The following is a 12,822-nucleotide window of genomic DNA, read 5'->3' on the forward strand; positions in this document are numbered from 1 at the left end:
AAAATTAGAATCTGGCCCTCAAACCCCACAACAGGATTTAATTAACCTAGCCTTTAAGGTGTACAATTATAGAAAAAAGTTGCAATTCCTTGCCTCCACTGTGAGACAAACCCCAGCCACATCTCCAGCACACAAGAACTTCCAAACGCCTGAACCGCAGCTGCCAGGCGTTCCTCCAGAACCTCCTCCCCCAGGAACTTGCTACAAGTGCCAAAAATCTGGCCACCAAGCCAAGGAATGCCCGCAGCCCGGGATTCCTCCTAAGCCGTGTCCCATCTGTGCGGGACCCCACTGAAAATCGGACTGTTCAACTCACCTGGCAGCCACTTCCAGAGCCCTTGGAACTCTGGCCCAAGGCTCTCTGATTCCTTCCCAGATCTTCTCAGCTTAGTGGCTAAAGACTGATGCTGCCCAATCGCCTCAGAAGCCCCCCAGACCATCACAGATGCCGAGCTTCGGGTAACTCTCACAGTGGAGGGTGAGTCCGTCCCCTTCTTAATCAATACGGAGGCTAACCACTCCACATTACCTTCTTTTCAAGGGCCTGTTTCCCTTGCCTCCATAACTGTTGTGGGTATTGATGGCCAGGCTTCTAAACCTCTTAAAACTCCCCAACTCTGGTGCCAACTTGGACAACACTCTTTTATGCACTCTTTTTTTAGTTATCTCCACCTGCCCAGTTCCCTTATTAGGCCGAGATATTTTAACCAAATTATCTGCTTCCCTGACTATTCCTGGATTACAGCTGTGTCTCATTGCCGCCCTTCTCCCCAACCCAAAGCCTCCTTCGCATCTTCCTCTCGTATCCCCCCACCTTAACCCACAAATATAGGACATCTCTACTCCTTCCCTGGCAACCGATCACATGCCCATTACCATCCCGTTAAAACCTAATCACCCTTACCCCACTCAACGCCAATATCCCATCCCACAGCACGCTTTAAAAGGATTAAAGCCTGTTATCACTCGCCTGCTACAGCATGGGCTTCTAAAACCTATAAACTCTCCTTACCATTCCCCCATTTTACCTGTCCTAAAACCAGACAAGGCTTACAAGTTAGTTCAGAATCTGCACCTTATCAACCAAATTGTTTTGCTATCCACCCCATGGTGCCAAACCCATATACTCTCCTATCCTCAATACCTCCCTCTACTACCCATTATTCTGTTCTGGATCTCAAACATGCTTTCTTTACTATTCCTTTGCACCCTTCATCCCAGCCTCTCTTTGCCTTCACTTAGACTGACCCTGACACCCATTAGGCTCAGCAAATTACCTGGGCTGTACTGCCGCAAGGCTTCACAGACAGCCCTCATTACTTTAGTCAAGCCCAAATTTCATCCTCATCTGTTACCTATCTCAGCATAATTCTCATGAAAACACACGTGCTCTCTCTGGTTATCGTGTCTGATTAATCTCCCAAACCTCAATCTCTTACAAAAGAACAACTCCTTTCCTTCCTAGGCATGGTTTGTGCGGTCAGAATTCTTACACAAGAGCCAGGACCACACCGTGTAGCCTTTCTGCCCAAACAATTTGACCTTACTGTTTTAGCCTAGCCCTCATGTCTGCATGCAGTGGCTGCCGCTGCTTTAATACTGTTAGAGGCCCTAAAAATCACAAGCTATGCTCAACTCACTCTCTATATTTCTCATAACTTCCAAAATCTATTTTCTTCCTCATACCTGACGCATATATTTTCTGCTCCCTGGCTCCTTCAGCTGTACTCACTCTTTGTTAAGTCCCACAATTACCATTGTTCCCGGCCTGGACTTCAATCCAACCTCCCACATTATTCCAGATACCACACCTGACCCTCATGACTGCATTTCTCTGATCCACCTGATGTTCATCCCATTTCCCCACATTTCCTTCTTCCCTGTTTCTCACCCTGATCACGCTTGATTTATTGATGGCAGTTCCACCAGGCCTAATCACCACACACCAGCAAAGGCAGGCTACGCTATAGTACAAGCCACTAGCCTGCCTCTTAGAACCTCTCATTTCCTTTCCATCGTAGAAATCTATCCTCAAGGAAATAACTTCTCAGTGTTCCATCTGCTATTCTATCTGCTATTCTACTACTCCTCAGGGATTATTCAGGCCCCCTCCCTTCCCTACACATCAAGCTCGAGGATTTGCCACCACCCAGGACTGGCAAATTAGCTTTACTCAACATTCCCTGAGTCAGGAAACTAAAATACCTCTTAGTCTAAATAGACACTTTCACTGAATAAGGCCTTTCCTACAGGGTCTGAGAAGGCCACTGCTGTCATTTCTTCCCTTCTGTCAGACATAATTCCTCAGTTTAGCCTTCCCACCTCTATACAGTCTGATAACGATCAGCCTTTATTAGTCAAATCAGCCAAGCAGTTTTTCAGGCTCTTAGTATTCAGTGAAACCTTTATATCCCTTATGGTCCTCCATCTTCAAGAAAAGTAGAATGGACTAAAGGTCTTTTAAAAAAAACACACCTCACCAAGCTCAGCCATCAACTTAAAAAGGACTGGACAATACTTTTACCACTTTTGCTTCTCAGAATTCAGGCCTGTCCTCGGACTGCTACAAGGTACAGCCCATTCGAGCTCCTTTTTATTAGGCCCCAGTCTCATTCCAGACACTGGACCAACTTTGTGCCCCAAAAAAACTTGTCATCCCTACTATTTTCTGTCTAGTCATACTCCTATTCTCTGTTCTCAAGTACTCATACATGCCCTGCTCTTGTTTACACTGCCGGTTTACACTGTTTCTCCAAGCCATCACAGCTGATATCTCCTCGTGCTATCCCCAAACTGCCACTCTTAACTCTCGAAGTAAATAAGTAATCTTTGCTGGCAGGACTATGCTGAATCTCCTTAGGCACTCTCTAATCAGATGTCCTAGGTCCTCCCAATTCTTAGACATTTTATACCTGTTTTTCTCCTTCTCTTATTCCATTTAGTTTCTCAATTCATCCAAAACTGTATCCAGGCCATCACCAATCATTCTATATGACAAATGTTTCTTCTAACATCCCCACAATATCTCCCCTTACCACAAGATCTCCCTTCAGCTTAATCTCTCCCACTCTAGGTTCCCATGCTGCCCCTACCCCTGCTTGAAGCAGCCCCGAGAAACATCGCCCATTCTCTCTCCATACCACCCCCCAAAATTTTCGCCACCCCAAGACTTCAATACTATTTTGTTTTATTTTTCTTATTAATATAAGAAGGCAGGAATGTCAGGCCTCTGAGCCCAAGCCAAGCCATCGCATCCCCTGTGACTTGCACATATACATCCAGATGGCCTGAAGTAACTGAAGATCCACAAAAGAAGTAAAAATAGCCTTAACTGATGACATTCTACCATTGTGATTTGTTCCTGCCCCACCCTAACTGATCAATGTACTTTGTAATCTCCCCCACCCTTAAGAAGGTTCTTTGTAATTCTCCCCACCCTTGAGAATGTACTTTGTGAGAGCCACCCCTGCCCACAAAACATTGCTGTTAACTTCACCGCCTATCCCAAAACCTATAAGAACTAATGATAATCCACCACCCTTTGCTGACTCTCTTTTTGGACTCAGCCCACCTGCACCCAGGTGAAATAAACAGCTTTATCCTCACACAAAGCCTGTTTGGTGGTCTCTTCACACGGACATGCATGAAAGTCTCAGATGGAAATGAGGAAGTTATTGGGAACTGGAGCAAAGGTCACCCTTGTGTGCCTTAGCAAAGAGCTTGGCTACATTGTATTTGTGTCCTAGTGATCTGTGGAAGTTTGAACTTAAGAATGGTAACCTAGCGCATCTGGCAGAAGATATTTCTAAGCACCTAAACATTCAAGAGGTGGCATGGCTGCTTCTAACAACAACCTATGATCAGATAGGGGAGCAAATGAATGACAAAGTTGGAATTTATACCTAAAAGGAAAGCAGGGTGTAAAAGTTTGGAAAATTTGCAGCTTAGCCATATGGTAGACAAAGAAAAAAATGTTTTCAGGAGAGGAATCCAAACAGGCTGCAGAGCAACCACTTACTAGAGAGATTTGCATGGCTAAAAGGGAGCCAAGTGTTAATATCCAAGACAATGGAAAAAAGACCTTGAAGACATTTCAAAGATCTTCACAGCAGCCCCTCCCATCACAGGCCCAGAGGCCTAGGAGAAAAGAATGGCTTAATGGGCCAGGACTAGGGCCCTGATGCCCTGTGCAGCCTTGGGACACTGGTCCCTGTACCCCAACTTCTTCAGCTACAGTGGTGGTTCAACAGTCTCCAGCTACAGTGTGGACTGCTGCTCTAGAGGGTAAGCCTTGCTGGCTTCCAAGTGGTGTGAAATCTGCAGGAACACAGAACACAAGAGTGAAGGGGCATTGGCAGCTTCCCCCTAGATTACAGAGGATGTGTGGGAAAACCTGGGTGCCCAGGCAGAAGCCTGCTGCAGCAGCAGAGCCCTCACAGAGATACTCTATGAGGGCAATGTTGGGAGGAGATGTAGGGTTGGAGCCCCACACAGACTCCCAACAAGGGCACTGCCTAGTGGAGCTGTCAGCAGAGGGCTTCTGCCCTCCAGACCCCAGAATGTTTGATCTACTGGCAGCTTGCAACCTCAGCCTGGAAAAGCCACAACTACTCAACTCTAACCCATGAGATTGGCTGCAGGGGCCACAACCTGCAAAGCCACAGGGGTGGAGTTGTACAAGGCCTTGGGAGCCCACGCCTTACACCAGTGTGCCTCATGGAGTCAGAGGAGATTATTTTGGAACTTTAAGGTTTAATGTCTGCCCTGCTGAGTTTCAGACTTGCTTGGGGCCTGTAGCCTCTTTCTCTTGGCCAATTTCTTCCTTTTGGAATAGGTATGTTTAGCCAGTGCCTGTACCATCATTGTATCCATTGTATCTGGGAAGTAAATCACTTGTTTTTGATCTCACAGGCTCATAGGTGAAAGGAACTCATCTCCAGATGAGACTTTGGACTTGGCATTTTTGATTGAGTTGATCCTGGAATGAGTTTAGACTTTCAGGGACTATTGAGAAGGGATGATTATATGTTGCAAGGTGACCTGGACATGAGATTTGAGGGACCAGGGATGGAATGATATAGCTTGGAGGATTGTCCTCTCCAAATCCCATGTTGAGATGTAATCCCCAGTGTTGGAGGTGGGGCCTGGTGGAAGGTGTTTGAATCATAGGGGCAGGTTCCTCATAAATAGTTTAGTGCCATCCCCTTGGTGATGAGTGAGTCCTTGCTCTGGTAGTTCACTTGAGATCTGGTCATTTAAAAAGGTTGGCGTCCCCTCAACCCCACCACTCTCTCTTGCTCCTGCTCTCACTACATGTTGTGTTGGCTCTCACCCCACCTTCAGCCATGATGGAAGCTTCCTGAGGCCTCACCGGAAGCCAAGCAGATGCCAGCACCATGCTTCCTGTACAGCCTGCACAACTGTGAGCCAGTTTAACCTATGTTTTTAAATAAATTACCCAGCCTCAGGTATTTCTTTACAGAAACACAAAAACAGCCCAATGCATGTAGTAACTTATAGATATATTTAGAAAACTGATTATCTTTTAAAATATGACCACTAAACAGACTAAAATGCAGAGTTCATTAAAATACAGAGGATGCCTCTGGTTCTCTGGTATTGACTCTTTTTGTCTACTAAGATAAGAAGTCTGGGCTAGGCTGAAAAACTCAGAATCCAGGTCTGGGGTTTCCCAGTACTATGCTCCCATTTCCCAGTACTGTGCTCCCATTTCACAGTACTGTGTGCTCCCATTTCTCAGTACTGGGCTCCCATTTCCCAGTACTGTGCTCCCATTTCTCAGTACTGTGCTCCCATTTCCCAGCACTGTGCTCCCATTTCCAAATACTATGCTCCCATTTCCCAGTACTGTGAGCTTCCATTTCCCAGTACTGTGCTCCCATTTCCCAATGCTATGCTCCCATTTCCCAGTGCTATGCTCCCATTTCCCAGTGCCGTGAGCTCCCATTTCCCAGTACTGTGCTCCCATTTCCAAATACTGTGCTCCATTTCCCAGTACTGTGAGCTCCCATTTCTCAGTGCTGTGCTCCCAATTCCCAGTACTGTGCTCCCATTTCCCAATGCTATGCTCCCATTTCCCAGTGCTGTGAGCTCCCATTTTCCAGTACTGTGCTCCCATTTCCCAGTACTATGGGCTCCCCTTTCCCAGTACTGTGCTCCGCTTTCCCAGTACTATGCTCCCATTTCCCAGTGCTGTGCACTCCCCTTTCCCAGTACTGTGAACTCCCATTTCCCAGTACTGTGCTCCCAATTCCCAGTACTGTGGGCTCCCCTTTCCCAGTACTGTGCTCCCATTTCCCAGTACTATGCTCCCATTTCCCAGTGCTGTGAGCTCCCATTTCCTAGTACTGTGCTCCCATTTCCCAGTGCTGTGCTCCCAATTCCCAGTACTGTGCTCCCATTTCCCAGTGCTGTACACTCCTATTTCCCAGTGCCATGTGTGTCCATTTCCCAGTACTGTGCTCATATTTCCCAGTACTGTGCTCCCATTTCCCAAAACTGTGCTCTCATTTCCTAGCACTGTGCTCCCATTTCCCAGTACTGTGCTCCCATTTCCCAGTGCCATGCTCCCATTTCCCAGTGCTGTATACTCCTATCTCCCAGTGCTGTTTGCTCCCATTTCCCAGTACTGTGCTCCCATTTCCCAGTACTTCGTGCTCCCATTTCCCAGCACTGTGCTCCCATTTCCCAGCACTGTGATCCCATTTCCTAGTACTGTGCTACCATTTCCCAGTACTGTGCTACCATTTCTCAGCACTGTGCTCCCATTTCCCAGTACTATGCTCCCATTTCCCAGTACTGTGCTCCTATTTCCCAGTACTGTGAGCTCCCATTTCCCATTACTGTGGGCTCCCATTTCCCAGTACTGTGCTCCCATTTCCCAGCACTGTGTGCTCCCATTTCTCAGTACTGTACACCCATTTCCCAGTACTGTGTGCTCCCATTTCACAGTACTGTGCTCTCAATTTCTCAGTACTGTACTCCATTTCCCAGTACTGTGCTCCCACTTCTCAGTACTGTGCTCCCACTTCTCAGTACCGTGCTTCCACTTCCCAGTACTGTGCTCCCATTTCCCAATACTGTGCTCCCATTTTGCAGTGCTGCGAGCCCCCATTTCCCAGTACTGTGCTTTCATTTCCCAGTACTGTGCTCCCAATTCCCAGTACTGTGCTCCCATTTCTCAGTACTGTGCTCACAGGTGTGAGCCAACACGCCCGGCCCATCAGCTCTTCTTAAGCAGCAAGAGGCCCTGCAGCTGGCTGGCTGGCTGGACAGCACAGTTAAGCAGGTGGCTGCATCCTCTGCAGTTGCTGGCAGCCCGTCATCCTGGAGATGTAAACCCTCCTGCAAGGCTGGCTCTTCTTTGGGTGTGATGAAGATGATGACAGAGATGGATGCTGGGCTCTGAGGGTCCTGGTTCCTTCGAAGGACATCCAGGGGCCTCTGAGATGATGGGCTCTGGTTCCTGGCCTGTAGCATGGGTAGGAGCAGGAGGCTTTGCAAGGTAGACTCTACAGGCAGGACCTTGATGGAGGGTGGGGTTTCAGGGTGGAAGACCTGGATCACAGGGGCACCTCAGCTCCTGCAGGACAAAACAAAGTCACTCTTTGAGCAGCCACCAGGGAGGGAGCTCAGCTCTACTTGTGATGGAAACCCACCGGTGGTTTTACCCCACCCTCTTGCCTGGAGAGGCAGGGCTGGATTCTGGGTGGATCATCACCTTGGCTTAGACACAGAGCCCCACTCCCAGCTGGGTCTAGTGAGAGTCCTCCCAAGCCAGGCTCCTGCCCTCCCCATCCTTCCAGAAAGCTTAGAGATGAGTGCATCACCGACAGAGGCCATTTTCTATTGTTCTTCTTGGGAAATACATCCTTTTGAAAGATAACCCATCTTTTATCACTAGATATTTTAAAAAATATTTTCTTTGGCCAGGTGTGGTGGCTCACACCTGTAATCCCAGCACTTTGGGAGTCCGAGGCGGGTGGATCGTGAGGTCAGGAGATGGAGACCTTCCTGGCTAATATGGTGAAACCCCGTCTCTACTAAAAATACAAAAAATTAGCCAGGTGTGGTGGCGGGCAACTGTAGGCCCAGCTACTCGGGAGGCTGAGGCAGGAGAATGCTGTGAACCCGGGAGGCAGAGCTTGCAGTGAGCCAAGATTGGGCCACTGCACTCCAGCCTGGGTGACAGAGTGAGACTCTGTCTAAATACATATGTGTGTGTGTGTATATATATATATAGATATTCTTTGTTTACAGCATTTATCAATTGAATTATGTTGTGTCTAGAATTTTATTTCCCCTTCTTGGATTCACTGGGCTTTATGAATCTGTGAGTTGGTGTCTTCTAACAATGTTGGCAAATTCTCAGCCAAATCTCCTTAAATATGATATCTTCCCAATTTTCTCTCCTTTCTCTTTCTGGGACTCTAAACATAACACAGCCTTCAAACTGTATTCTCATTCATTTTTTTCACATTTTGCATTTCTGTCACTTTGTATCTATTTCAGTAAGTTCTTCAGCTCTAGATTCTAGTTCTCTAATTCACTTTTCAACTGTCTAATTTGTTGTTAAATCCATCCACTTTAAAAAAAATCAGTGATATTTCTCATAAGTTTTATTTGGTGTTTTTCCAAATCTGCTTTGTAATTTAAAAAATAGTTTTCTGTTCTCTTCGGATATTTCTGACTTTGTGTTTTCTTTCTTTATGTTTTGGTCTGCCAAATTCAACATCTGAAATATTTGTGTCTGTTTCTACTATGTTTTCTGCTGCTTCTCACTCATAGTGCTTTACTTTCACGTGTGGTGGGTTGTTTTTCATTGAGAATTGCTTCTTTGCTTTGTAGTTTTATTTGTGAGAAATCTTTGAGGCTTAGGATGAAGGTTTGTTACTCAGAAGGAATTACACTTGGCTCCTGGGAATGAACAGTTCAGAATCACTCTCTATTAAATTCTTGGCTTGGGGACTTTTGGTCACCTAGGTGGCACAAAGTTAGGGAAAACCTGTTGCTCCAAATACTCGGCAGTGATTTTTCTCTTTTTCTTTCAGCTCTAGGGCTTGAAATGACTGATCCCTCCTGATTCCTTTGCGGGTAGAGAAGTGAGTTGCTTCTAGTTTGCCACTGCAATGAGGGTACCACCCTCTGGGGGCCCTTACTTTAAGAGATTACTGATTGGCTTGCCATTTTGGCTGTGCTCTCAGCTTGATCTTCCCTTTGTACCTCTTGAAAAGGTGAAAATGAAGTTGACCAGGTTTCGCAAATGCCCTCAGGGCAAAGGCCAGCTGCACTCCCCACTAGATTTCTCTTTGGGTTCCTCTGTGCCTTCAACCCTGGCCTGAGAATTCCTTATGTCTCCTCAGTTCATTAATGCCTTTAAGAATATTTACACTCGCACTCACATGGACACGGACACGCACACGCGTGCACACACACACCCTTAACTTGCTCAGTTTTGGAGCAAGTCACTTGTAAGTGACTTGCCACATGACTAGAACCTCTGGCTTCATTTCACTCCTTCTTTCTTTCCCCTCCCTTTTCCCTTTATGCCATCGGTCTGTATTCCACAATCTTTAAAATCTACCTTAAGTACTTTCTGGGATTATGTAAAAATCAGACAACTCTCCTAGCCACCATCCTTTTCTAGAGATAGGAGTGACTGACTCCTACACCACAGGCACTTTGGAAGGGAAAGGTGTAATACTGAAGAAGTGTTTTGTGTGCTCTACAGTAATTCACAACTCTAAGACGTTATCACAGCGAACATTTAATGTTTAAAACCTTAGTGGTGAATATTTTTTTTTTGAATGAGGCTAATTCATTTCAAAAGCACCCTAGGAAGACCAGATGCTTTTGAAATGATTTAGACTCATTCAAAAATAATGCAAATGATAAAGAATGTGACCTGAAATTATCTGCAACTTCAGCAGACAAGCTGTGGCTGGCTGAGTTTGGGCTTCTATAAAACACACTGAGCCATCTTGTTTCAGTCACTAATCAAGCTCTGCCCTGGGAGCTTGCTCTTTGCTATGGTTTGGACATCTGACCCTTCCAAAGCTTATGTTGAAATTTGATCTCCAGTGTTGGAGATGGGGCCTCATAGGACGTGTTTGTGTCATGGGCCTGGACCCTTTATGAACAGATTAATGCCCTCCCTCTGAAGGGAGTGAGGTCATGCTCTAGTACTTCTTGCTCTAACCAACCCATGAGACCTTGTTGTCGAAAAGGGCCTGGAGCCTCCCCCAGCCCTTCGCCTCCTCTCTCTCCATGTGATCTCTGCACATGTCAGCTCCCTTCACCTTCTGCTGTCAGTGGAAGAAGGCTGAGACCCTCAACACATGCAGAGCTCAATCTTCAACTTTTCAGCCATCAGAATCATAAGCCAAATACACGATTTTTCTTTATAAATTACCCAGGCTCAAGTGTTTCTTTGTAGTAACACTGACAGACTAAGACACGCCTTGTGTCCATCACTGTTAGTCACTGTTGCTCACGGAAGGGAGTCCACAGCTCCATTTGATGCTCACATGGAAGGATGTCCACAGAAGCTGTCAGTTTTTGCAGATTATTTGCAAGTTGATGCTTCGGCCAAGCGTCCAGCTCCACTTCTCAGGCTCTGCTACTCCTCAGCCATTTCACTGTTCCACACAAAGGAAATGGTGGGAGGAGCACGTAGACTCAGGCGCTGTTCTGTAGACATTCTACATGAGCTCAAGTTGTAGCTTCTGAAGTTTGTCCTCCATACCACTGAGACAATTTTTTACAGCACCAATTTACTTCTTTCCTTGAAAGATTTTAATTTTGCAACTTCATGGTCAGTTCCTTGCAATCTTTCCACATCTCATTCATCTCCCCTTCAATCTCAGTGGATTTGTCTTCTCATCTCAACTTGTCTCCAATTCTGATTTTGACTCCTGCCTCATGAAGACCCCGTGCTATGCATCTCAAACGCCTTTTTTCTAGAGAACAATTTTCACAGGTTTGCTGTCTCTCTGGGCTTTCAAGGTGATGTCTATTCCCAGTTCTGCAAAATTTTCACAGGATATACACAGAACCATGAGTCCTGCCCTCTTGTCCTCTAGGGTGCTGGTCAGGGCTGTGCTGCTGGGAGACCTTGACATTCCTCAGGGCTGTGCTGCTGGGAGACCTTGACATTCCTCAGGGCTCTATGGCACTCAGACAGCTGTGGGAAGCTGCCTGGAGCACAGGAACTCTGAGGATACCAGGGCTTTTGATGTTTTGCCCGATCATAGGGCTTTTCTTGTATGGATCATGCCTTTCAGGATACAGTATGCCCTATACCCTTTTCCTGTCCAGCTAGCTTTTGGGAGGTGCCTCTCTGAAGCATTGTGAGAAGGCAGGTACTGCATGGTAGAGTTCAGGGTGTAAAGGAGCTTGCTTTGCCTTGGAAAGCCAAGGTAACACCTTAGAGAAAGGGTTGCAGTCTCATTTTAAGGTACAATCATATCTCACGTTTCTTAGCTGAGGGGATATAGTAGTGGAGGGAGAGCATGCCCCTCTGTTTTCAAGTGCTCAGTCTACCTATTCTGATGGCAGAGCATGTCTGGATGGTTTGCCAACTCATGTGTGTGCCTGATAGCAATTTCCTTTAGCCTTCTAGTGAGTAAACTTTCCCCCTGATTCTGGAAGTAAATGATCATTTGTTTCACAGTTAAATTTCACTGCATTTTATGGATCGTCCTAAATGTTTAAGCAGAAAGCAGGGATAGGTAGGGTCAGAGGCATCTAATCAGAAACCATCTTAAAATGGCAGGTGTTCATTATTTAAAGTTCTTAGATCAGTACAATTGGGTGAAAATAATTCTTAGTTAAGACTTAAAGGCAAGTATGGAAATGAGCGGTGTTCAATCTATACATTGTTTACTGCCTAGAAAATAAAGATGAATTGATACTCTCACAGCTCGGCTGCCATGCACTACTTCTAAAGATGGACACACGGTTCCTGTTCTGGGGTTACTGTTGACATCAAGAGACAAATGACAAGCAGCCCAGCCCTTGAGTTTGCACTGGTGATTTTTTAAAGAAGATATTTCACTCTCTAGAGAACCAAACTTGGGTAGATTTCAACATGACCCGCACTGCCACGTATCTTACCTGAATCTCAGTCTTCACTTTCAGCACTGTCGGTTTTCATGGGCTCTGTTGTTTATTGTTGCAGCCTGTTTGCAATATTCAGAAAGAGAAACAACAGAGAACGTATGATGTAATACTTGTTATAATGCCAAAGTGCACAAAATGTGTAAACAAGAGTACATTTTAGAGATTAGCTTGTGACGTGGGCAATCACTTCACCTCTCTGAGTTTCAGAGCCTTCATTTTTGTGAAGACAGTAACATGACTGCACTGCTGAAAGAATGCTGCCTTTTTCTTCTGCATGTGTGCTGATACAGAGACAAAGTGTGCTTTCCCTGACAAGTAAGAGGGTCTTGTGGTAGCCAAGGAGGCTCGTTTGGATTTCCAGCATGAAAAGTGGGGAAATGTGGGGCCCACAGGAGGTCAGCTCATGCCTGGTACCTTCTCCTCACAACTCTTGCTTGATTGTCGTGAGTTCTGGCTATCAGGGAGCCTTAAGTGTTTTTATATCCACTCTTGAGTACAGGTGTTTTGTTCTCTGCCCTGATGTTACACTACCCCAGCCAGCCAATGACTTGATTGTTTATGTGTGCTGGCCAGCTGGCAGGAGAGGTGACCGTGTTGCTGCCCAGACTTTCCAGAGGGTTGGAGATCCGGCTTAACTTGCAACACTGAATGTGTCGGGAATTAGACACCAGACACACACAC

General features: G+C 46.1%; 1 protein-coding gene across 7 annotated transcripts in view; it reads right to left on the reverse strand.

The window, feature by feature from the left end:
• Positions 1 to 5,501: 5,501 nt before the first annotated feature.
• Positions 5,502 to 12,822, reverse strand: part of LOC134730354 (palmitoyltransferase ZDHHC11-like) — an 85,011-nt gene continuing 77,690 nt past the window's right edge. For 6 of the 7 annotated variants that reach the window (XM_063604132.1, XM_063604133.1, XM_063604134.1 and 3 more), the window contains 2 exons: positions 12,136 to 12,200; positions 5,502 to 7,603 (listed from right to left, as the gene is read on the reverse strand). In XM_063604132.1, coding sequence (XP_063460202.1) covers positions 12,188 to 12,200 — 13 coding nt within the window. In that variant the 3' untranslated portion in view covers positions 5,502 to 7,603; positions 12,136 to 12,187. Of the gene's footprint in view, positions 7,604 to 12,135; positions 12,201 to 12,822 lie in introns of those variants that run through there. The other variant, XM_063604137.1, reaches the window with a different exon arrangement.

This window comes from Pan paniscus, chromosome 4 (genome assembly GCF_029289425.2).
Source record: "Pan paniscus chromosome 4, NHGRI_mPanPan1-v2.0_pri, whole genome shotgun sequence".
Classification (NCBI taxonomy): Eukaryota; Metazoa; Chordata; class Mammalia; order Primates; family Hominidae; genus Pan; species Pan paniscus.